General features: G+C 43.3%; 1 protein-coding gene across 3 annotated transcripts in view; it reads left to right on the forward strand.

Annotated features, from left to right (window-relative positions):
• Window positions 1–22,772, forward strand: part of DNAJC5 (DnaJ heat shock protein family (Hsp40) member C5) — a 49,771-nt gene extending 26,999 nt beyond the window's left edge. For 2 of the 3 annotated variants that reach the window (XM_073580843.1, XM_073580844.1), the window contains exons 2-5: window positions 16,148–16,263; window positions 16,931–17,144; window positions 18,289–18,460; window positions 19,827–22,772. In XM_073580843.1, coding sequence (XP_073436944.1) covers window positions 16,157–16,263; window positions 16,931–17,144; window positions 18,289–18,460; window positions 19,827–19,930 — 597 coding nt within the window. In that variant the 5' untranslated portion in view covers window positions 16,148–16,156 and the 3' untranslated portion in view covers window positions 19,931–22,772. The remainder of the gene's footprint in view (window positions 1–16,147; window positions 16,264–16,930; window positions 17,145–18,288; window positions 18,461–19,826) is intronic. The other variant, XM_073580845.1, reaches the window with a different exon arrangement.
• The last annotated feature ends 4,264 nt before the right edge of the window (window positions 22,773–27,036 follow it).

The raw sequence follows: 27,036 nt of genomic DNA on the forward strand, positions 1-27,036 counted from the left end.
CATGACTCACAATCCAGAAATGTTAGCGGCTGGATGAAAGATGCAAAAGTCTGTCTGGATCCCAGAAACTCACCCCGCTTTTATGCACATGTTACCTTTTAGTAGCTATTCAAACTCATTTGTGTCAACTTCTGTGCATGTTGTCAGGCCAAAATCAGCAGGGTGTGTGAACTTTTGATTAGGGTCATTTGGATGTTTTGGGTTGTTGTTATAATTTGAAAAGAGAAAACACAGTAGTTTGATAATGAATGGCTTCACCCAACCACCAGCCATGAGTGGAGATAAAGTTTTGGTGTTATCATTCATATTCTCTGAAAAATGGCCAAGAAAGCAAAAAGTCTGCTGGGGTATGTAAACTTTTGAGCACAACTGTATAATTAGTACAGTGCTTTTGTATTCTTACTGTACATGTATTTAAATATCTGAAAAAAATTACATAGGATCCCTCCACATTTTATTAACCAGCAGAGGGAAAGCGGAGGAGCTCAGGGCAGATGTTTATAGCCTGGGAAGGGGGTAATACCCATGGAGCGTCTCAGGCTGTTAATATCAGCTCACAGCTGTATACCTAGCTTTTCCTGGTAATTAAAATGGGGGACCCCATAAAAAGAATGACGTTGGATCCTTCTGTAAATAATAACCAGCAAAAGCTAGGCAGGCGACTGCGGACTTGTATTAATAGCTTAGGAAGGGGCTGTGGATATTAGTCCCCCTCCCAGACTAAAAACATCAACTCTCGGTCGCACCAGAAATGGCACACATCCAGAAGATGCGCCAAATCTGGCACTTATCCTCACATTTTACACTCGTAAAATGGCATGTGGTGGCATGTGGAGTGATGGTATTGGGGTTGATGTCTTTATATTTTCAGGTGACATCAAGCCCAAAGTTTAGTAATAGGCATCTATAAAATGCCCCCATTTCTAACTTCTAACCCCATAGTCAAATTGTAAAAAAAAAAAAAAAAAACTGCACAAACCCCCCCCCCCCCCCCCCAGAATAAAGTCTTTCTAATATCGTCCCAGCCTGCCAACATCATAGTTTAGGCCAATGGACTATTGTGTATAGGGGCACCAGCCGATTGATGTTGAAAAGGAGAGGCATTAAAGAAAAAAGTGTTCCAATGAAGACTTTTCCCAGTTTTCGAAAATAAACATGAGAAGGACGTAAAGGGAGAAGAAATTTAAAGAATCAAAGGACAAGATCGTCAAGTTTGTTTTGATCATAATTCACAACTTGGATTTTCTGGTTTCATGTATATTCCTGTGGTGAAGGTAAGTCATACTACACGTCTATTCACATTGTACTCTGAAGATGTTATAGATGTGTATTATTTATTGAGACTGATGACTTTCTGGCCGAGAGAGCAGTGACTGCAGTTCTCTTCATTGGTATGACAAACAAAAAATGTAGAAACTTCCCAGTCCCCCATAATCATTACTTTGTCCCATACCCCTGTAGTACTGAGAACCTCCAGACTCATTTTTATCCATATATGTGATGCTTTCCCTATAACACTGATATTAGGGTGTCCTTTCTCCTTTAAACAGCTTTTCATGTGACTGTAGATCCTTTGATGTCTTTGATTCTGTTATCAGTCGAGCTCCTTCAATAGACTGTGTATTTAATTGATTTTTATCTGTTCATTTGCTATTTTCATTATTACTTTAGCAGGAGAGAGGTTAATGATCTGTCTTTCACTCCCTTCTTTCATAGGTGGGCGATTGCCCCATTGAGAGAGAGCATTGATTTTTCATTTGTAAATGTTTCCAGAAGGTCTCCCTAAAGGACTCCAAATTTTGTAAGTCTAGGGGATGGGGAGGTTTCTGCATTTCTACTCAACCCATTGAAAAACCACCACAGACCCAGACTCTAGCCTAAAATGGCAGACACCAAGCAACAAGAGTCAGAACAAATGGAGATGGCTACATTGTAAAGTGCGTATGGAGTGACCATAATTTAAGAAGTGTATATACCTGGCTAAACAGACCTTCTTATGAAAAATTCTTGAGTTACTAAAAAGGCATACTTTTTGGGGCTCCAGTGGGTTACAGGAAGCTGAGGTATTGGGAACTGTTTGACCCAATAGAGCTATGGAGGTACTTCTGAGGCCTCTGAAATTGCATCTAGATTTCCTGCCTGAATTTATGCCAATTGACTAAGGCTAGTTTCACACTAGCATTTTGAGGCGCAGCGCACGCTCGCTGTGAAGCTCCGCCCCCTGCCACGCCTCCTCCGCCTATGGGCGCATGACTGCATGCGACCTGCGTACCTTATCTTTAGCATTGGGTATGCAGGCCGTGCGCAGGTATGCTTTTGCTGGCGCATGCGTTCTTTTGATGGTGTGCCGGCCACACCAAAATGCAACACGATGCGTTTGGTGCAGGTCGGCGTAACCTACGCAGGTCACACGTAGCGTCATGCGCCCATAGGCAGAGCTGACCGGAGGAGGCGCAGCAGGGGGCGGAGCTTCACGGCGTGCGTGCGCTGTGCCTCAAAACGCTAGTGTGAAACTAGCCTAACAAGTCGACACCCATTAAAGCTTTGATAATTGGGTCATTGAGAACTCCAGGAGGTTGAGCGATCCATTGGTCACCATACGGTTTGCATATTATTGAGAGCACAACTCATAGTTTTCAAAATTCCATTTTTATTTAAAGGTTAAATAATTTTCAATCTCAAACTACAACAAAAAAGAATAACTAGGACAATATCAGCATCAGTATATCATAGAATATAAGTATATCGTCCAATAAAACATCAAGTTATAAGAAGAAAAAGGAGGGAAGGGAATATTTTAGGCCATCAGTATTACAATTATGAAGTTACTAAAATCCAATGGAAACCATAGCATAACCAGGCGCGAACCAACGCGGAGCACAATCCGGACAGAGACGAAACGCACCAGAAGAAGGGGTGGATCCAATCAGTCTGATGTAAGACGGTAGAAATTGGATTCTTGGAATTCAATACAGTCTCTCCAAGTCTCACAGTATCTATCACAGTTAGTGGGGGATTGGGCAATCAAATGTTCCATCCTATTTAGAAGGGCTATTTCACGGAACCACTCCTCCATAGTAGGTGGAGAAGTACTTTTCTAGTGACAAGGAATGATATTCTTGGCGGCCTGTATTAGGTAGCTTATTAAAGACCTGTTGTATCTGGTGAAACTAGTTGAGAGCTTAAAGAGCAAAAGAGATTTGGGAGAGTCGGGCACAGAGAGACTAGTCATTTTTTTTAATAGTCTGAATTACCTGAGTCCAGAAGCCTCTTATTATGGGACAGCTCCACCAAATGCTTTGTTTGCAATTGACGTTTTGTGAGCAAATTGAAAACATTTAGCACATTGTGAGTCTTCAAAAGATTTGCCCAGTTCTCTTTTCCATGCATCACAATAGGATTGTCTGACAGTTGTAGTATGGGCTATTAGGGTATTATAGAGTAATGAGATGGAGTGCAAGGGTGGAGACGACGACAGGCATAGTTTTTCAAAATTTGTAAGATCCCTATTTAGCTGTCTATCTCTTCTAACATGGGAAAAGAAATGTTGCAACTGTCTATAGTCATAGTTGGCTCTTGGAGGGATAGAGCAGTCCTGAAATATCTCATTGAGGGGTATTAAAAATGCGTTAGCACATGAGCAAAGTGAAGAGGGTGATATTTACTTCTACCCAGAAATCGATTTTTAAAATGGCCCCGGTAAAAAGGTGGGATTGTCTGAGATTGGGTATAATGGGCCCTGTGGGTCAACTAGGGTAGTTTCACATTAGCGTTTACGGCCGCAGCGTCAGGCTGTGCACGGCCGCTGCTAAGCCCCGTCCCCTGCCGCGCCTCCGACGGTAGCTCCGCCTACGGGCGCATGACGCTACATGCGTCCTGCGTCTCCTATCTTTAGCACTGGGGACGCAGGCCGAGCGCAGGTATGCGTTTGGCGGCGCATCCGTCCTTTTGACTGTGCGCCGACCAGCGCCAAACGCAACCTGTAGCAATTTGGTGCAGTCGGCGCAGCGTCAAAAGGATGCATGCGCCGCCAAACGCATACCTGCGCTCGGCCTGCGTCCCCAGTGCTAAAGATGGGGGACGCAGGACGCATGCAACGTCATGCGCCCGTAGGCGGAGCTACCGGCGGAGGCGCGGCAGGGGGTGAGGCTTAGCGGCGGCCGTGCGCAGCCCGACGCGGCCGTAAACGCTAATGTGAAACTAGCCTTAGAGAGATCTTCTTATTGTCTTGACGTAGGGATAAGATTGTGCAGTATGTGCTGTAGGATTGTTGAGAGAGTTTAAGGGCTGGGGAATGTGGGTTCCAGGGGAGTGTAGTTAATGCCCTTGGACATATAGTTTGCGCTATTTGAACCCAAAGCTTCCCATGTTGATGATGAAAATAATCTAGTATTCTAGCGTGGACTGCTGCCATGTAGTGTTTTCTGCAATATGCAAGACCGAGGCCTTCCATCTGTTTAGATCTGACACAAATACGTGGACGACCAGTTGGCCAGATGAACTTACTAAAGCTACTACGTAGATGTTTCCAAAAATTTAAAGGGATTCTGGTCGGGATAGTTTGAAAAAGGTAAAGCAGTCTAGGTAAAATATTCATTTTTAATATACAGTGCTCAAAAAAAAAAAAAGGAACACTTAAACAGAATATAACTCTAAGTAAATCAAACTTCTGTGAAATCAAACTGTCCACTTAGGAAGCCACACTGACAATCAATTTCACATGCTGTTGTGCAAATGAAATAGACAACAGATGGAAATTATTGGCAATTATCAAGACACCCTCAATAAAGGAGTGGTTCTGCAGGTGGGGACCACATCTGAGTACCAATGCTTTCTGGTTGACATTTTGGTCACTTTTGAATGTTGGTTGTGCTTTCACACTCGTGGTAGCATAAGACGGACTCTGCAACCCACACAAGTGGCTCAGGTAGTGCAGCTCATCTAGGATGGCACATCAATACGAGCTGTGGAAAGAAGGTTTGCGGTGTCTGTTAGCTTAGTGTCCAGAGGCTGGAGGCTCTACCAGGAGACAGGCCAGTACACCAGGAGATGTGGAGGGGCAGTAGGAGGGCAACAACCCAGCAGCAGGACCGCTACCTCAGCCTTTGTGCAAGGAGGAACAGGAGGAACACTGCCAGAGCCCTGCAAAATGACCTCCAGCATGCCATTGTGCATGTGTCTGCACAAACTGTTAGAAACAGACTCCATGAGGATGGTCTGAGTGCCCGACGTCCACAGATGGCGGTTGTGTTCACAGCCCAACACCGTGCAGGACGCTTTGCATTTGCCACAGAACACCAGTATTGGCAAATTTGCCACTGGCGCCCTGTGCTCTTCACAGATGAAAGCAGGTTCACACTGAGCATGTGTGATAGACGTGACAGTCTGGATATTATTTATTATTATAGTGCCATTTATTCCATGGCGCTTTACATGTGAGGAGGGGTATACATAATATATACAAGTACAGTAAGCTTAAACAATACAAGTCACGACTGGTACAGAATGAGAGAGGACCTTGCCCGCGAGGGCTCACAATCTACAACGGGATGGGTGAGGATACAGTAGGCGAGGGTAGAGCTGGTCGTGCAGCGGTTTGGTGGATCGGTGGTTCCTGCAAGTTTGTAGGCTTGTCAGAAGAGGTAGGTCTTCAAGTTCTTATTGAAGGTTTCCATGGTAGGCGAGAGTCTGATATGTTGTGGTAGAGAGTTCCAGAGTAGAGGGGATGCACGGGAGAAATCTTGTATGCGATTGTGGGAAGAGGAGATAAGAGGGGAGTACAGAAGGAGATCTTGTGAGGATCGGAGGTTTCGTGCAGGTAAGTACCGGGAGACTAGGTCACAGATATTCCCTGGAGAACGATCTGCTGCCTGCGACATCCTTCAGCATGAGCAGTTTGGCAGTGGGTCAGCAATGGTTTGGGGTGGCATTTTATACCCTGTGATGGCCAAGAGAAAGGAAAATTTAATTGGATGATAGCCTGAGTGGTAGATGGCAAGCAAAAGTTGAGGGCCTGAGATTTTGAAGTGTTTATTTTGAAATTGGACCATGTGCCAAATTGATCCACTTCTGCCATAATAGATGGAATTGACGTATGTGGGCTTGTAATGTATAGAAGGACATCATCCGCAATGGCGGAGCATTTATATTCCATTTGCACATCTCATAGTTTTTAGGCCACATATTGTACAACAGTCTTTACCTGCTTGTTTTTCTTCTGGTCACTGCCATGTTTACATGGGCCAGTGATGATGATGTCGAAGAATGCGGCTTGTCTGGTTGATTATTGTTCTTTGTATGGTTAAAGATTAGATCAACTTTCATTTTTGATGTATGCACCTTGTGGAGCTTGTGTTTAAAGATAGCTGGAATAGTTACTTTTCGAAAGTTTTATTCTTTTTCAAAACAAAAGACAATAACATCGAGTCATTAATTGACGCAACAGACGTTAGATCATACAAAATCAAGTGCAAGCGCAAACATAGCGATCGAAGTAATGGATAAAGTACAATAAACGGTATGTCACAAATCAAGTTGAGGGTCCACTTTGTTAATTAAAAATCCTACCAAACTCATACTAACGGGGGAGGGAAGACATGGTCCCATACTGACCATTTCTTGAAGAATTTGTTGAAGTGATCATTATGAAGAGCGAATTGTAGCTCATGTGATCTATGTTGATTGATCAGTTTAATTATGTCATTAGAACTAGGTGTTCTTCGTGACGAGACATATATGATTGAAAATAGGTCTCAGAGCTGGAATAGTTAGGATCACTATATGCCGCAGGCAGTACAGGGACATCCAAAGCTGCTTTACTGGGTCAGGAGCAATCAAACAGCAACTCTTATCTCCGCTTTCTGGACCCTAGGAACTGCAATAGGTTTTGAGTGGAGTTTAGTGGAGAGGAGTTACCAAAAGTAAGTTGCTGCTCACCTCTGATCTCAATCCTATGGGTTTGTTCACATGCTGCGGTTTTGCACGGTTTTTGCCGTGTAAAAAAAATTGCATTGTTTTACAGTATGGGTAAGTTCACACTAGGTGTTTTTCCACATATTTTTTTCCGCATTCCGCATATTTTTTTCCGCAGCAAAACTTGATCTCGGCATGAAATTAGCTGCGGGAAAAAGCAATGTTTTTCGTGTTCGTGGTTTTTTTTTTTTTTTTTTTGCGGTTTTGACACTCCAGATTTGTCTCTTGTGCATGCTAATAAAGTTTAGTGTTGAATAAAGTCCTATTCCATAGAAAAAGATTTTGGGACAAAAAACGCAGCAAAACCCTGACACCTACCTTTTTGTTGGGTTTTTTTTTCAGCATTTTTTCACCACCCATTCAAGTCAATGGGTGAAAAATGCTGAAAGTGACATGCTCTATGTCCAAAAACCTGCAACGCACAAAATATCGATGCCAAAAAAGTGTGTGCATGAGATTTCTGAAAATCTCATAGGCTTTGCTGGTATGGTAAAACGCAGCTGAAAATTAGCTAAAACGCTTAGTGTGAACTTGGCCTACCAGTAAAGTGAATGAGATTTCTGAAATCTCATGCACCTGCTGTTTATTTTTTCCTTGCAGATTTAAACCATCAAGCTTTTTTTTTTTTATTATTATTATTTCAGATCTGCAGCATGACAATTTTTTCTGTATTTTTGCAGCGTTTTTCACTTATTGACATTAATTTACTAAAAATGCTTGCAAAATGCATCAAAGACCAGTGTATGTTATGCAGCAGTGCATTAAAAGAGATCTGGATGGGATGCATTAAGAGGTATACATGATGAGCATTATACTGCCTCTGTACAAATCCCTGGTTAGACCACACATGGAGTACTGTGTACAGTTTTGGGCACCGGTGCTCAGGAAGGGTATAATGGAACTAGAGCGGGTACAAAGGAGGGCAACAAAATTAATAAAGGGGATGGGGGAACTACAATACCCAGAGAGATTAGCAAAATTAGGATTATTTAGTCTAGAAAAAAGACGACTGAGGGGCGATCTAATAACCATGTACAAGGGGGCATTTTCTGCGTCTGGAGGAGAGAAGGATTTTCCACCAGCATAGAAGAGGATTCTTTACAGTTAAGGCAGTGAGAATCGTCAATTCCTTGCCTGAGGAGGTGGTGATGGGAAACTCAGTCGAGGGGTTCAAGAGAGGCCTGGATGTCTTCCTGGAGCGTAACAATATTGTATCTTACAGTTATTAGGTTCTTTAGAAGGAATTAGATATGGGGACTTATACTGATGGAATATAGGCTGAACTGGATGGACAAATGTCCTTTTTCGGCCTTGCTATGTTACTATGGTTTTCCTGCCAACACAGTTTTTTGCCGTAGAAAAATCTGCTGCAAATACTGAACTTGTGCATATAGCCTAAGGTGGTGTCCTGACAGGAGCAGCACCTATCGGCATTGGCAGGCAGTCTTGTGTGGCTGGCAGTGCCATACATTTCTTCCAGCTTATGGTCAAATTTCTTTCCTTCAGGTGAAGTTCAATTCCAGCAACATGAAGCAATTGCTAGTTGTGCTTAGTCTCACTAGTCTGACGATGTGTTCCTATACAGCAGGAAAGGATTGGCAATCTTTTGCTACTGTCTGTGAGTCAATCCCAGAGACTGGATTGAGGTGTGGTTTTTGTTTTTTTTTTTGTTTTTTTTTTTATATAGTTAAACTTGCTTGGGAAATACATTCTGCCCCCGTCATTGGTCTTTATAATTATAAGACATGTGTTCATCGATGACTGAAGGTTTAGCCATGGTGGCGTCATCACACCTAGGGCCTCATAGACTTTAGAGAGAGCGCACTGTGCGGCAGATGGTGGGGAGGAGGGGAGATCACACAGTGTATTAGAAAGGACTCTTCCCGAGGGGATTTAACTCTGTATGAGGACATTTCTCCCTCCGACAGACTCCTTGTCCCTGCTTATTATTATTATTTATTTATATGGCGCCATTAATTCCATGGTGCTGTACATGAGAAGGGGGGGTTACTTACAAAGTTATAGATATCATTTACAGTATACAAACAGGCTGGTACAGCGGGGAGCAGGGCTGTGGAGGCGGTAAGCCAAACCTCCGACTCCTCAATTTCCCTTACACCGACTCCAACTCCGACTCCACGACTCCGACTCCCACACATATTGCTTATATTTAAGTGAAAAATTTATTGTAGTACAATGTGAACCTCAGACATTTAATCATTTTTATGATCCAATAATCAAGATATTTAGATAGAACAGAATATAAATTGGTGTACTACCCGGTTTTCATTATTTTTGGTACAGATACGATATGGATAGACAGAGCAGATTTCTAATCTGCTTTTGCTATTGAAAACATTATCTATGAGCTCAAAAACCTTTCAGGTGATGCGGTTTTATAAAAAGATGATCAGCTTTTGCAGCTGGAAAACGTATCCTCAAAAAACACAGGAAAAACGCTGTGTGTGAATGTAGCCTTAGATCAGGAATAGAACAGCCATTTATAGGACATTTCATAACTTTCCCAAACTCCTATGAAAAAATATTCAGCACATCCTGCATTGAATTACTGTACCCAATTTATTATATATTTTAGGAGTCGGAGTCGGTCCATTTTATACCGACTCCAACTCCGACTCCACCAAAATGAGCTCCGACTCCACGACTCCGACTCTGACTCCACAGCCCTGGCGGGGAGAGGACCCTGTCCTTGCGGACTTACATTCTACGGGGCTTATTTGCCATCACCTTCCTAAACACCACTGTCCTAGGAATTCCGGATAAACGGCAATGGCCATCTGTTAATCCATCGCGCTTTAGTTCTGTTTCTGTCTGCTATATGTTTGCATCTGTGCAAGTAGTATGGGACAAAGGCTTTAACAGATGTAGTGGACCCATAGATCAGGTGATTTCCATCCTGTAACACTTATGCTGTTACAAAATGACAATTTCCATTCTGCCCTGATAGTAATGGCTGCCCTACCGCAGATGTAAGTTTGATGATTGGATGCCAGTGCTCTAAAAGCTATAGATAGTTTTGTGTTTGATTAGATAATTGTATTAACCCTTTCCATGCCCTTCAACAACTGGACATCGCATTGCCCTCTAGTAAAACATTCTGGAGTTGAAAAGCAGATTTTCGCACTGTCTTGTTTCCACTTGTTCCCGCCACAGTCAGTTTTCATTTTTGTTCCTTTTTTTTTGTTTTTTTTTCTTTTCCCTTTTCCTTTTTTACTGTTGAGATATATGAGGGCTTGTTTTTTCTTGTGGGACACTCTGTAGTTGTGTGACACCATTTAAAAATCCAAGTTTGGTGTAAATATGGCAAGACTGTGCTTTCTATAGTAAGCTACAGGAGTCATAGAATCGTAGAGTTGGAAGGGACCTCCTGGGCCATCTGGTCCAACCCCCTGCTCAAAGCAGGATTTGCTAAATCATCCCAGACAGATGTCTGTCCAACCTCTGTTTGAAGACTTCTATTGAAGGAGAACTCTCCACCTCCCTTTAAATTTTTATCCCCTTAAATTGGAGAGATATGTCACACAAAATAGTTAATAAATAACATTTCCCACCTGTCTACTTTACATCTGCACAATTTTGGAAACAAAATTTTTTTTGTTAGGAAGTTATAAGGGTTAAAAGTTGACTTGACAAGCGATTTCTCATTCTTACAACAAAATTTACAAAACCATTTTTTTTTTTAGGGACCACCTCACATTTGAAGTCACTTTGAGGGGTGTACATGACAGAAAATACCCAAAAGTGACACCATTCTAAAAAGTGTGCTCAAAACCACATTCAAGAACATAGTAACATAGTTAGTAAGGCTGAAAAAAGACAATAGTCCATCCAGTTCAGCCTATAAAATTCTGTCAAAATAAATCCCCAGATCTACGTCCTTCTAAAGAACCTAACAATAACTGTAAGATACAATATTGTTACGCTCCAGGAAGACATCCAGGCCTCTCTTGAACCCTTCGACTGAGTTCGCCATCACCACCTCCTCAGGCAGGGAATTCCAGATTCTCACTGCCCTAACTGTAAAGAATCCTCTTCCATGTTGATGGAAAAACCTTTTCTCCTCCAGACGCAGAGAATGCCCCCTTGTGACCGTCACCTTCCTTGGTATAAACAGATCCTCGGAGAGATATTTGTATTGTCCCCTTATATATTTGTACATGGTTATCAGATCGCCCCTCGGTCGTCTTTTTTCTTGACTAATCCTAATTTTGCTAATCTCTCTGGGTATTGTAGTTCCCCCATCCCCTTTATTAATTTTGTTGCCCTCCTTTGTACCCGCTCTAGTTCCATTATATCCTTCTTGAGCACCGGTGCCCAAAACTGTACACAGTACTCCATGTGCGGTCTAACCAGAGATTTGTACAGAGGCAGTATAATGATCTCATCATGTGTATCCAGACCTCTTTTAATGCACCACATGATCCTGTTTGCCTTTGCAGCCGCTGTCTGGCACTGGCTGCTCCAGGTAAGTTTATCATTAACTAGGATCCCCAAGTCCTTCTCCATGTCAGATTTTACCCATTGGTTTACCGTTCAGTGTGTAATGGTGATATTGATTCCTTCTTCCCATGTGTATAACCTTACATTTATCATTGTTAAACTGCATCTGCCACCTTTTGGCCCAAGTTCCCAACTTATCCAGATCCATCTGTAGCAGAATACTATCTTCTCTTGTATTGACTGCTTTACATAGTTTTGTATCATCTGCAAATATCGATATTTTACTGTGCAAACCTTCTACCAGATCGTTAATAAATATGTCGAAGAGAATAGGTCCCAACACAGACGTCGCCCTGCGGTACCCCACTGGTCACAGCGACCCAGTTGGAGAATGTGCCATTTATAACCACCCTCTGCTTTCTATCACTAAGCCAGTTACTTACCCATTTACACACATTTTCCCCCAGACCCAGCTTTTTCATTTTGTGTACCAACCTCTTGTGTGGCACGGTATCAAACGCTTTGGAAAAATCAAGATATACCACATCCAATGACTCACCTTGGTCCAGTCTATAGCTTACCTCTTCATAAAAACTGATTAGATTGGTTTGACAGGAGCGATTCCTCATAAACCCATGCTGATATGGCATTAAACAGTTATTCTCATTGAGATAATCCAGAATAACATCCCTCAGAAACCGTTCAAATATTTTACCAACAATAGAGGTTAGACTTACTGGCCTATAATTTCCAGGTTCACTTTTAGAGCCTTTTTTGAATATTGGTACTACACTTGCTATGCGCCAGTCCTGTGGAACAGACCCCGTCGCTATAGAGTCTCTAAATATAAGAAATAATGGTTTGTCTATTACATTACTTAGTTCTCTTAGTACTCGTGGGTGTATGCCATCCGGACCTGGAGATTTATCTATTTTAATCTTATTTAGCCGATTTTGCACCTATTCTTGGGTTAGATTGGTGACCCTTAATATAGGATTTTCTTTGTCTCTCGGCATTTCATCTAGCATTTCATTTTCCACCGTGAATACCGTGGAGAAGGTGTTTAATATATTAGCTTTTTCCTAATCATCTACAACCATACTTTCCTCACAATTTTTTTAATGGGCCTACACTTTCACGTTTGCTTCTTTTACTATTGATATAGTTGAAGAACAGCTTGGGATTAGTTTTACTCTCCTTAGCAATGTGCTTCTCTCTTTCCTTTTTGGCAGCTTTAATTATTTTTTTAGATAAAGAATTTTTCTCCTTATAGTTTTTTAGAGCTTCAACGGTGCCATCCTGCTTTAGTAGTTTAAATGCTTTCTTTTTACTGTTAATTGCCCCTCTTACTTTTTTGCTTAGCCACATTGGGATTTTCCTGTTTCTTGTCCTTTTATTCCCACAAGGTATAAACCGCTTACAGTGCCTATTAAGGACGTTCTTAAACATTTCCCATTTATTTTCTGTATTCTTATTTCTGAGGACATTGTCCCAGTCAACCAAATTAAGGGCATCTCTAAGCTGGTCAAACTTTGCCTTCCTATAGTTCAGTGTTTTTGTGACTCCCTGACATGTCCCCCTAGCGAAAGACAAGTGAAACTGCGCAATATTGTGGTCGCTATTTCCTAGATTCCCAACAACCTGCAGATTTGTTATTCTGTCAGGGTTGTTAGATAGTATTAGGTCTAAAAGTGCTGCTCCTCTGGTTGGATTCTGCACCAATTGTGAAAGATAATTATTCTTGGCTATAAGAAGAAACCTGTTGCCTTTATGGGTTTCGCTGGTCTCTGTTTCCCAGTTAATATCCGGGTAGTTAAAGTCCCCCATAACATGGACCTCATTATGGGTTGCAGCTTCAGCTATCTGCCTTAGTAGTAGACTTTCCATGATTTCTGTTATATTTGGAGGTTTGTAACAGACCCCAAAGAGAATTTTGTTACTATTTTTCCCTCTATGTATTTCGACCCATATGGACTCGACATCCTCATTCCCTTCGCTAATATCTTCCCTTAAAGTGGACTTTAGACAAGACTTTACATAAAGACAAACCCCTCCTCCTCTCCGATTTTTACGATCCTTTCTAAATAGACTGTAATCCTGTAAGTTAACTGCCCAGTCATAGCTTTCATCTAACCATGTCTCGGTTATTCTCACTATGTCATAGCTACCTGTAGATATTTCTGCTTCTAGTTTTTCCATCTTGTTTGTCAGGCTTCTGGCATTTGTGCATCACAAGAACTGAAGCGATATGGAAGGAAAAAATTTACATTTTTAAATTTTTTTCACAAACATTTTACTTCAGAACCAGTTTTTTTTATTTTCACAAATGTAAGAAGGGAAAATGAACCACAAAACTTGTTGTGCAGTTTCTCCTGAATACGCTGATACCCTATATGTGGGGGTAAACCACTGTTTGGGTGCACGGCAGAGCTCGGAAGGGAAGGACCATCGTTTGACTTATTCAATGCAGAATTTGCTGGAAAAGAGATCGGACGCCATGTCGCGTTTGGAGAGCCCTGATGTGCTAAACAGTGGAAAACCCCCACAAGTGACCCCATTCTGGAAACTAGACCCCCCCCCCCCCCCCAAGAAACTTTTCTAGATGTGTGGTGAGCACTTTGAAAGTTTATAACTTAGAGCCCTGAAAATAAAAAAATCATATTTTTTCCACAAAAATGATTTTTTTGGCCCCAAATTTTTTTCCCCAAGGGTAATAGGAGAAAATAGACCACCCCAAAGTTGTTGTGCAATTTGTCCTGAATACGCTGATACCACATATGTGAGGGTAAACCACTGTTTGTGCGCACGGCAGAGCGGGAAGGAGCACCATTTGACTTTTTCAACACAGAATTGGCTGGAATTCAGATCAGACGCCATGTCGCATATGAAGAGCCCCTGATGTGCCTAAACAGCGGAAACCCCCCAATTCTAACTCTAACCCTATCCCCAACACACCCCTAACCCTAATCCCAACTGTAATCCAAACCCTAACCATAACTTTAGCCCCAACCCTAAGCTTAACTTTAGCCCTAACCCTATAATTTTAGCCCAACTCACTTTAGCCCAACTCTAACCCTAATGGGAAAATGGAAATAAATACAGTTTGTTTTTTTTTTTTTTTGTTTTTGTTTTCCCTAACTAAGTGATAAAGGGGGGTTTGATTTACAATTTTTTTTCATTTTGATCACTGTGATCAAAATGAACCAATAGGAAAAAAATCTCCTATTGGTGCTGGACGGCAGATCTCGGCGGGGGCACTGTGCAGGCACCAGCCATTTTCTCCCAGAAAAAGAATCCGGCTGCACAGGGGACTTTAGGGGGCCTGCATGGACAATGGAGGTACCGGGGTGGTGACCGGGGGACCCTATTTCTCTCTCTTCTCTGATGTGCGATCACATCAGAGGAGTGAGAAATTACATGGAAAGTCTGATTTTTTTTTTTTTTTTTTTTTTTTTTTTTTTTTTTTTCCCTTTGCGGTTGACATTATACAGTTAATAACTGCGATCGCAACACCGGGGTCTATAAAAACCGACCCGCATCACGTTCTCTGGGGTTTCGGCTACCCCCGAGAAAAGGCGTATCGGCCGGTCGTTAAGGGGATAAATGACAGGTCGCTGAACCTTCAGTTATCTGCCTGCAATTGTAAATACTGCGATTGCGTAGTTAATATTGTGGTCGTTAAAAAATAGATAAATAAATAAATGACACCAGCAAAATGGCTGCGGCGCAGTAGCATCTATCGCTCGCCAATAGATGCTACTGCACATCCGCCGCCATTTTGCTGGAGCCCAATTTTTTTTTTCTCCCAACAATATGGTGGCAGCGCTAGCACAGTAGTATCTATCTGCAAGCGATTCTCTTAATCTGCACAAGCAAAAAAGTTTATTCAAATTTCCACATTTTATTTATTCTTTTTACTTTTAAAGAGGTTGTCCGGTCCAAATTGATAAATCTGCAGTCACTCTGTGCAAGGATTGACCGGTTTCTGAGCTGGGACCGAAGGGTATGTATGTGTTACAAATACACCCAGCCAGTGGGCGCAGTCTTGCTCCATGCACTTGTATTGAGTGAGGCTGTCAAGTGGGTGTGGCCGATGCCCCCGAGACTGCCTCTGGCTGTAGTGCATATAATGCATGCATAGCCCCTCCGGTCAAGGCTCTGAAACCAGCAAATCCTCTCTCCACACAGTGTGTGCGCTGGGGGGGGTTTCATAAGTCTACAGTCAGACAGTGTGACTGCAGACTTATCGCTTTGGACCTGACAGCCCCTTTAACCTAATCATTTCATCCTCATAGCAGACTTAAACCTGCGATTTTCATTGCTTGTTCCATACACTGTCCTGTATGTTACAGTATTGCATTATAAGAACAATGTGACCTTTTTTCTTAAAACAAAGTCCAGTCACAGGCTGATGTTACAAGTAGATTAAGATGGCAGTGACGGGGTCTAGGTCAACCCCTTTAGGTGGTAACAGCATAGTTGGATTTGCCATTTGTGTTCCCCACCTAATCTAGTGGAGGATAGAGGGACAAGTCCAATGAGCTGTAAAATATTCACTAACTTGTTAAATAAACGGAGAGCAGATATTGCTTCATTTGTTGTAGGAAGTGAAATCATAAAATATCGCAGTTTGCAGAATATTTAACCTTTTACATCCTCTTTATTCACAACACCACATGTTCGTGGTTATTACTAAAATTCTTTCTCTTTCTAGTGAGATAAGATGGCGGACCAACGGCAGCGCTCCCTCTCTACATCCGGAGAATCCCTGTATCATGTTTTAGGATTGGACAAGAATGCCACATCTGATGACATCAAAAGATGTTACCGGTGAGAAATGAATCATTTCATACATGAGTCAGCTAGCAGCACTATCCAAAATGTATATGTAGGGCTCTGATTGTTAAGCATTGTTTTATACCGTCACCATATGTTTGTACTGCAGTTAAAGACCTCCATTTAATGTATAGGCCCGGAAAATGATCTTAATAAAAACTGTTGCTCAGCACTCAAAAGCGAAGCATCTTACAGCTTCACTGATGGAAAATAAAGCAAGCAAAGTTAAAGGTCTCAGAAAATGATGCTACAAACTTATTTTTTTGCTTTACAAAGTTCAGAATTTTTTTTTAAACCACTAAAACAGAAAAAAACCCACAAACTTTACATTTGGTATCCCTACAATCGTACTGACCTAGAAAACTTGTGTTTCCTGGCCATTTTTACTGCAGAGTACAGTACATCCAGGCTCTTTAGCACAGAAAGGATCCTCAGGACTGGATAAAACTGGAACAAACCTTCAACTGTGCTGTATTGTAGGCTAGTACACTTTAACAGCCCTTGACAGCAAATTGAGGTTTAATATCAGAGGAATTTACACTATATTATATGTATATATATATATATATATATATATATATATATATATATATATATATATATATATATATTGTTCCAATGCTTTCCCAGGTTCTTACTAGAATGTTATTGCATCTTTCAGAAAACTAGCACTGAAATACCATCCAGATAAAAACCCAGATAATCCAGAAGCCTCCGAAAAGTTCAAGGAGATCAACAATGCACACGGTATACTAACAGACGCCACAAAGAGGAATATATACGACAAGTACGGGTCACTTGGACTCTACGTGGCGGAACAGTTTGGGGAAGAAAATGTCAACACATACTTTGTGCTGTCCAGCTGGTGGGCAAAGGTAAGTAATGAGGGGTGCATGATACAATACCACCGAGTTAGCAGGAGCATTGTACCAGGTGAGATTGCAGGAGAGAACAAGTGTAGATGTGCTTTAACATAACTGTAATTTGTCCTCTGTGATGAATTATGGTTGTGCTATAAAATGTCAATCCATCATCTCCCCAGGCTCTGTATAATCATTCTGGGTGAACAGGCCCTTTAATATACAAAATATATTTGCCTTACCTATACTTAACCTCGGCTCCCTGCTGGCCTCTGTTCTTCCTATTCTGGCTGAGCAGGTATGTGACCACTGCAACCAATCACTGCATTAGTCAGTCACATGCTTGATTGGCTAGATCAGGAAGATTGAACGCTGAAATAAGTTCTAAGAGGAGCGACGTGAAATTGGAAAGATGAGTATACATTTAATTATTTTTATGTATTCTAGGTGGGTTTTTTTGTTTTTTGTTTTTTATGTAGGTCTAGACAATTCCTTTAAGTGCCTGGTCCCTCCCAGCTTTTAGTTTTTTCTTTATAGCAGGAGTCCCTGGTCTTCCCAGGCTTCCACTGGCTGCTACGTATAGCAGAAGTCCCTGGTCTTGGCAGTGCTATGTATAGCCAGGGTGCTTGGTTTTTCTGGGCTCCTTATATTGGGGACTATGTATAGCTGGGGGTCTCTAAACTTCATCTTTCCATATTCTGACCTTTTCCGTGCATTAATCCTCATTTCACTCTGTAGCCTATCTCGAGAATATAGCAAGACCTGTACTTCAATTTTCCAGCATCAAACAAGTGGCCTATTTTAGTGCTTGTAGTTTTTGCACATAATTTGTGACCTTTTGCTATTTTATGCTTTTCCCGTCACGTTACTGAAGTGACAATAGAATGGACGGAGTTTACAGTGAGTGAGACAGGCCACTGAAACAGAAAATTAGCTTAAATTACAGCATAATGCCAGCTCATGGCTGTGCCAATATTTATTAGAAGGAGTGCATTTACTTAATATGATTTTCCCCCACACCTTATTGTTTTAGACTTGTTGCATGGAGTGCTAGTCATATACCCCCATATGTATATTGGGCTGCTGTATATTGCATTAAATACCATTTTTCAACAGTTTACATAGGACTACTGTGTATAACTCTTCCATGTCTTTTCAGGCTCTTTTCATGTTCTGTGGCCTCATCACCGGATGTTACTGCTGCTGCTGTCTCTGCTGTTGCTGTAATTGCTGTTGTGGAAAATGTAAACCACGGCCCCCTGAAGGAGAGGAGACAGATTTTTATGTGTCTCCCGAAGATCTGGAGGCACAAATGCAGTCTGACGAAAGGGGTGAGCGATGTGTGAGGGGGGAACAGGATTGCAATTTCAATTTTCGACCAGTTATATGGCTATAGGTCAGACGCGTACAGTAGTGTTCACACCTGCCATATAGCGTACTAATGTGCACATCTTGCAGCGACGTTGGTGCAAGCGTGAATCCAGCACAGTATAGGATTGTATACACCGGAACCTGTAAACAACACTTCCCTAATGAATATTGATCCAGGACAAAGAATTGCTGCATTGTGCCGAATACAGTCTACTTTTAATCTTCGAAATTGCCATTTACTATCAATTGTGACAATACCATAAAATTCCTCAGGGTGTGCATCACTTTCGATAGCCCAAAATCTGTTTAATGATGGGCCTGGAAAGTGTATGGAAGCAGACGCATTCACAACTCTGCACTGATGAGCGTTCTGATCAAGTAATGAGTTTTCACCAGATCTTTATTTAGGAAGGCACTGCTTCCCAGGTGGTGTGGGGGGGTGATAGTGCCCTCCTGGATGATTGACAGTTCGGAGGCAGTAGCATGGCTGAGCTGTGCGATCTCCGGTGTTGCAAGCAGTGGCAGTTTTGCCTCTTCAGTATTAGTGGAGCAGAGTGACACTGAACTGGTCCCATCCCATGATCTGGACAACTTTAGAGCAAGAACTTGTAAGGGCTCCACTTGTAGGCAAGGAAACCGCTTAGCTAGGCAATGAGTAAACTAGGGTTACAACTTGAGATCAAAGAATTTTTAATAAGAGATACATTTAATTTTTTTGTTTTTACAAGGACTTAACAATTTTTCATATTTATATGAGATTTAAGGGGTAACATTTCTCTTTATGCAGAGCGGCAAGCCAGGCCTGGCATGTGATAATGAGGAGACTTATATTCTATGCATGCTGCTCTGGGATATTAAATATGCAAATTTTCTCTTCAGATAGGAGGAGGACTTGAACTCTAGTGACACCTATTGTAAGTAGCGATCCTAAAAGTCAATATCGATCCTTTTCACGAGCCTTGCCATGTAACTTAGGATAAAAACTAAACCAGAATCTAAATTTGAAGGCATGGTGTTTCAGGGTGTTGCCCCTCGTCAGTGCAAAGCGTGAGATTTGATTTGTCTGGGTGAGAGACAGTGAGAGATGAGATTCTGGTTTGGCTTTTATCCTAAATCATATGGGAAGGCTTGATAAAGGGTCAATATTGACATTTAGGATTGCTGCTTCCAACAGGTGGCACTAGAGTTCAGTTCCTTCTGCACATTGTATTTATGAGAAAATGTTTCAAAATTTCTCATGTGGTTGAATCTGTTTCATGGGCCACTTACAGCCTTAACCATAAAAAAAAAAAAAAAAAATCTAAAAAAGGCACTTTTCTATTTCAGATGCTGCTGATATCCCAGTGATGGTACAACCCAGCTCAGCCACGGAGACCACACAGCTCACCAGCGACTCCCATGCCAGCTATCGCACCGACGGATTTAACTGAGCGAGTGCAGGACCCCCAGGTCACTAGGATTAGAGAGGAGGGGGAGAACTGATCTCAACCAACAGCCCTCTGTGTAATCATACCCCCACCCCATCATCTGACCAGCTATTATCTTGTCCCCTCGGTGCGGTGATTGAACATCCGGGGAGTAAAGCGCATGCTCACCACTCACGTTCCCCGCCCTATTCCCCACCTTTCTTTTCATGATCAAATCTTTTTAATTTAATTTATTTTTATTTTTGTTTGTCTAGTTTTTATTGGGTATATTTTTGTATGGGGACCTGTTACTTCCGCACCCCCTCCCTTCTTAACCCTTTGTCACCCACTGTCTCCGAGCGTGTGCAGAATCCAGCCCTCTGTCACCACCTCGGTATACATAGTGTCATATTCCATGTCAGTGTGACTGGGTCAGGAAGTGATCTTTGTGGAACAGATTCCTTCCTGTGTTGGTTTCCTGTTCTCCCCCCCCCCCCCCCCCCTTCCCATTCAAGATGAGTTTTGATTCTGTGTGCGTCACATTGTAGTCTGAGTGTGTATTACTGCAAGGGTGGGCCTGCTGTGTGTGAGTGACAGGGACGCTGCCCAATCAGCTGCTCTCCTGGCATAAAAGACGTTTTGCAAGAAGACTGTTCTGTTGCTGTAACGTCTTTTTTTTTTTTTCGGCATAAAATTGTTTACTGTCGGACAGTGGAATAGGTTTAACCATATACACTCCAAGCGGGAAAAAAGTCTAAATATTTTTTTTCATAATCCTTTCTGAAAGCTAGAAAATTTTGGGTAAATTTGCACTTTTAGAATGTTAGATTTTTGAGATGCAGTACACCTGTTTTACCTGTAGGTGGTGCTGTGTGTCAAGTAATACAGGAACCCCCAGTGAATGAATTGTAGCCCATTTGCCCTCTTTTATATGCCCCGTGTAAGTGATTCCACCCCTAGCAAGGGGAATACTCTTGTTTTAATATGTAGTTAGTAAGGGGCAGTGAATTTGGGTAACATCTAAAAGGAAAGTGGGAGTGGCATAGTCTTACATTTGGGCATTCCTGGTATCCATACAGCCCTTAGCCCCAATAAACTGTGTTGTGACTGCAGGGCTTAGCCCCCCGCCTGCATATTGCTGGCATAGGAAGCCGGCGCCATATTTATTTGTATATAATGTCAGTAGTACTTTGCAGCGCTGTATTTATCTGTATATAGTGTCACTAGTATACGCAGCGTTGTATGATGTCTGGTGCTGGGAGAGAACTTGTCACTATGCCAAAGATATGTGGGCTGCCCCCTCGCCCTCCTCATTGGATTATGGTTGGTCCTAGCACCCATAGTGCTGTGACAATCTCTAATTCGCAGCACTGCACAACAGAGCCTCACCCATCCCCTTTTTCGCCCTCAGACTGTCTCTCCTTTGGGAACTAAACAAACATCCTAAGGTTTTGTTAAGGCAGCATTGACTTGTTTCTGAATATGGGAGCTTTCCTTGCACCCATGGCCTGTACAGTGGGCCCTCGCAGCCGTAATGCATATAGGGTCAGGTGTAGGGGGCGTCCGGTGGTCTGTCTTGGATGCAGCGTATCCTATAGCCGTTATGCATTCGCTATGAATGCTGGTGCATTTTGTACTTTCTTCTTCTTACACTTCCACCATCCCTATGTGTAGTACCAGCTAAGCTGAGCGCAGCTCAAACCCTATGTGCCATGGGTCCAGAGAAAGCGACAGACTAAGAATTCAGTGTATAGATCTATATATATATTTGTGACAGCCTAGAATTATTTTCTTTTTTTTTTTCTTATTTACTTGCAGGGTGTATGCATGGACAATGTCATGTTTGACCAGCCAACCTCATACTATAAGGAAAGTATATATTTGGATAGCAAAGGGGCGGACTGTGTGTCTGTCTGTGATACGGATTAGTGACTGACATTACATCTACTCTTCACTAGATGGCGATGCTACCTGCAAAATGCCTTGTCCTGATGCATTTTCCTAGGATATTAATAAAATACTTCTTGCTCCTCTGTTAAAAAAAAAAAAAAAAAAATTCAATTTTACATCTTCTTACATGATTTGTGCTCCTGTCTTCTCATCACTTGGTGACAGTGATTTGCCTCTATAGATTAAGGTCTGATGAAATTACTACTTTGTTTTGCTATTTTACTGATCTGAGTGCATGACGTCCCTCTTCATTCACAGCCAAATCAGCATTTAAAGATCGTCCAGATTCTTATTGGAAGCCATCCAGATTGGGCTGACACACACAACTCACATACATTTTGCTGCAATGTGCCATGAAGGAATAGAGCGTCTCTAAATCTGATGTAGAACCCAGATCAGCTGCAGGGCATATGATCCTGCAGCCAGAGAGATATCGGGAAAACAGAATTGTGATTGCTGCTCTGGAACGGGCTGGAGTAGAAGATATAACATGGAACAAAGTGTTTTTTAGACATGCCCTTGATATTTCACAATGCGTATCGCACATAGAACTGCAAAAGCCCCTTATGAAGCCAAACAGACAATTTACACAGATTTTATTCCGAATGTTCCCATATTTGTTTTCGCTCCCCTGTATTGTTAGAAGAGAAGTTTCCACTGTCATCAATCTGCCAGGAGTAAACGTTGCAAGTGTTGGCGTCTGCAAATTTGTGTGTCTAGAACCTGGGGAGAGCGGGGGGGCTGGGTTGGGGTCGGAGTGACGTTGAGGTCCCTCTGAATATTTGCAGGGGAGAAAATCATATTTTGTTTGTAGCATGTCATTATGTATGTTTGAATATTACCTAACGTGAAACAAAGCCAGAAGGATGTTAAGTTATCTGAACCACTACTGTAAAATAAATGTTTCGGTGCAGGAGTCTCGCATGGGTAATTTGTGTCTGGTTGAGTCATCTCTGATCTTTTCCTACCTATTGTGCAATCAATGATGGGATTGTTCTGAGCGTAATCACTAATCTTCATCGTATATTCTCAGTTATATTCATGTCTGCAGAGCACCGTATTATATTCTTGTACATAAGGATAGTATTCTAGTAGTTATATTCTGGTACGTAGGAGCAGTATTCTAGTAGTTATATTCTGGTACGTAGGAGCAGTATTATAGTAATTATGTTCTGGTACGTAGGAGCAGTATTATAGTAGTTATATTCTTGTACTTAGGAGCAGTATTATAGTAGTTATATTCTTGTACATAGGGACAGTATTATAGTAATATTCTTGTACATAGGGGCAGTATTATAGTAGTTATAGTCTTGTACATAGGGGCAGTATTATAGTAGTTATATTCTTGTACATAGGAGGCAGTATTATAGTAGTTATATTCTTGTACATAGAGGCAGTATTATAGTAGTTATATTCTTGTACATAGGGGCAGTATTATAGTAGTTATATTCTTGTACATAGGAGGCAGTATTATAGTAGTTATATTCTTGTACATAGGGACAGTATTATAGTAGTTATATTCCTGTACATAGGAGTAGTATTATAGTAATTATTTCCTTGTATATAGTGGGCAGTATTGTAGTAGTTACGGTATATTCTTGTACATAGGGGTAGTATTGTAGTAGTTATATACTTGTACATAGGGGCAGTATTATAGTAGTTATATTCCTGTACATAGGGAGCAGTATTATAGTAGATATATTCTTGCACATAGGGGCAGTATTATAGTAGCTATATTCTTGTACATAGGGGCAGTATTGTAGTAGTTATATACTTGTACATAGGGGCAGTATTATAGTAATTACAGTGAAAGAAATAATTTTGATCCCTTGCTGATATTGTAAGTTTGCCCACTGACAGACATGAAAAGTCTATAATTTTAAGGGTAGCTTAATTTTAACATTGAGAGATAGAATATCAAAAATAAAACACAGAAAATCACATTGTATAAATTATATAACGTATTTTCTCCTTCGTCTCATTGGGGGACACAGATACTGTGGGTGTATGCTTCTGCTGCTAGGAGGCTGACGCTAAGTGAAAAAAAGTTAGCTCCTCCTCCGCCGTATACACCCTCGCCCCTATTGCTGGCGGAACTGTTTTTTGCTTAGTGTCCATGGAGGCACAAACGTCTGGTTTTGCTCCAGACTTTTTCTTTTTTTTTTTTTTTTTTTCCCATGAGATGAGACAGGGGCGACGGACCCTATTAAAAGGGTCCGATCTCCCCAAACCATCAACGGGCGAGCACGTGTTGAGTATCATCTCCACGTATCCTCTCCCGCACCGTGGGACATATCTGGGCCGTTTTCCCCAGACTTTTTTTTATTTTATTTTTACCGTCTATGAAGATGAGACAGGGGCAATGGATCCTATTGAAAGGGTCCGATTTCCACAAACCAACAACGGGTGAGCACGTGCGAGTGTCCCTCCACGTATCCTCTTCCGCGACTTGGGACACAATGCTGGACTTAGCCCTTACCACCCCTAGGTATTGAAACCATGGGCTGTACAGAGGCACGAGACTAGTCCGTGCAGCCCCCACTGCTCCACCAATGCTTAGACTGCGGTGCTGCAAGGCGGCGGACGGTCCCTCTCCTCACCCCCTGAAGGGGTTAGATGGAGCTAGGGTGCCTGCACCGTCCTATTTTGTCAAGGCCCCCTCACATACCTGAGCTGGGAAGCTGAAGAGGATCGTCAGTGAGGAGAGGGCCTAGGAGGGCTCCTGCGGCGAAGATTAGGGGCTGGAGCCCTTAGCTGTCAGATGCCACCGGCCAGTGGCTGCAGAGTGGTGCGGAGAAGCCTGCACCAGTAAGTAGCGCCATTTTTTTGTGGCGCCATGGACCCCCGTTCCTTCCCCCCCCCCCCGTCGCGGGCAGGGATACATTGAGGCCGCGGCTTTAGCCGAAGCTAGGCCGCAACCGGAGGTTCCGCCTCCGGGCCGCGCGTCACTTCCGGCGGCCCTCCCCCAGGCCTGGGCGGCGGGGGGATAAATTTAGTCCCCGGCTTCGGAGCGCGGCTAGGCCGCAGACCCGGAAATGCCGCCCCTGAACCGGTTTATAGGCTGGCGGTCCGCCCCACAGCTGGTGGCGTGCGATTTTTGTGCGGAGGCGTCCAGGAACGGGGGGGCACAGGACTGGAGTAAGTGCTGCCCGGGAGATCACAGGGAAAACGAGGTGCTACCTCCTTTCCCCTATCCCCAGCAGCGGACAGATACTGCATGTCCGAGGAAGCAGCATGCATCTCTTGTCGGGCTGCGTTTCCGCGGGCGCAGAGCAAGCGATTATGCAAAGCCGGCGACTCCAAACACGCCCAGGAGCCCTCCCCTGCGACCGAACCCACAATGCTGGTGTGGGCAGACCGCAAAGGACAAGACTCGGGATTCCCGCTGTGCAGCGCTCGGAGCCCGACGCCTAACAGAACCTCAGTGTCCGTCCTCTGCGACCGCGACCAAGGTGCCAAGCCCCCCAGAGTGGGTTCTACCACTGTCACAGATCATGCAATTGAGTCCCTTCAGGCCTCAGATGGTGGCAGGGACAGTGGCTCGCCGGCCTTAGAGGGGACCTCCACCTCACAAGAGCCTCTCCCCTGCAGGGGCCGCTCTCACTCCAGGCAGACCTGAGTGCAACGAATCCACACGGTGTCGCCCAGTCCATCCGGTGCCTTGGCATCCGTAAGTTCTGCTTCTCGCTCCCCATCACCAGTGGTTGATAGCAAGCAGACCTCCGAATTTGGCTCAGACGAGCCCCTTGACCTGGATACTCCAGCGTCACGTGAAACACTGGACAGCCTCATAGAAGCCGTCAATCAGACCTTGGGGATTGAGGATGATCCCGCAGCGGCTACGGGGCATGAAGTGATATTTAAGCAAGTGAAGCGCCTGCACAGAATTTTTTCCTCCCGCCCGGAGTTTGAGGGCATAGTGCAGCAAGCATGGAAAGCGTCCAGACAGGCATTTCTCGGGTCAAAAGTCACTCGAAACAAGGTATCCGTTTGCTCCAGACCTCCGTAAAAAATGGATGGAATCCCCGATAGTGGATCCTCCGGTTTCGCGCCTAGCCACTAAGACCCTGCTATCCGTCCCTAGTGTAATCTCAATTAAGGATCCCACGGATCGTCTTATGAGCTTGGCTCGCTCAGTATATGAGGCGTCAGGGTCAGCGCTCGCTCCCTCATTCGCAGCAACTTGGGGTAGCCAAGGCTATGATATCATGGTCAGAAACATTAAACAAGGTCGCGCAGGAGCAGGATCTACCTGCAGAGATTTCGGAGGTCGCAGGTCAGATGACGATGGACGGAGACTATGTAATCAATGCGTCTTTGGATGCTGACAATTGCTCGGCACTTGCTGCCGCTAATGCAATTTCTATCAGAAGAGCCCTATGGTTAAAGACATGGCGAGCCGATTCTACTTCTAAGAAGTCCTTGACTTCCCTGCCTTATCAGTGCGGCTACCTATTTGGGGAGAAGTTGGATCAACTTATCTCCGACTCCACTGGAGGAAAGAGTGGGTTTCTCCCTCAACAAAGGTCAAAACGCTTTTTCGTCACACGTTTTCAGGCACGTTTTCGGGCTTGTCGCAACCCCGGGTGGACTACAGCAGCCAATTCCGCCGCCTCAGGTCCCCCAACCAGGATAGGAAGCGGCAGGTCTCATATATAGAGCCAACCCATTGGGGAGAATGCGTACTCAGCAGCCCAGATCGAGGGGATCCAGATCCAAAAGATCGTCGGCCAAATGACTCGAGGCCTTTACCAGACGACACCGGCAAGGTGGGCGGCCGCCTACTCTGGTTTCACCACGTCTAGGCCAATGTCGCCCACGACGCATGAGGAAAGGAATTGGTGGCCCCAGGTTACAAAATAGAATTTGTCAGATATCCTCCAAGACGGTTTTTCTTTCCTGGCTTTCCAGGGTGGATACCCAGCAAGGGCTCTATTGGGAGCCATTAAATCGCCCCAGCACAACGGAGTAATTGTTCCAGTGCCGGAACACGAAAGAGCTCAGGGGTTCTATTCCGCCCTTTTTGCAGTTTCCAAAAAGGACGGGTCTGTCAGGTCTGTTTTGGACCTGAAGCTTCTGAACAAATTCATCAGGATCAGACATTTCCGGATGGAGTCTCTCCGTTCAGTCATATCGGCCATGGAGCAGTGAGAATACTTGTCCTCAATAGACATCCAGGA

The sequence above is a fragment of the Dendrobates tinctorius genome, unplaced genomic scaffold (assembly GCF_039654945.1).
Source record: "Dendrobates tinctorius isolate UK_male_01 unplaced genomic scaffold, ASM3965494v1 ptg000065l, whole genome shotgun sequence".
Lineage (NCBI taxonomy): Eukaryota > Metazoa > Chordata > Amphibia > Anura > Dendrobatidae > Dendrobates > Dendrobates tinctorius.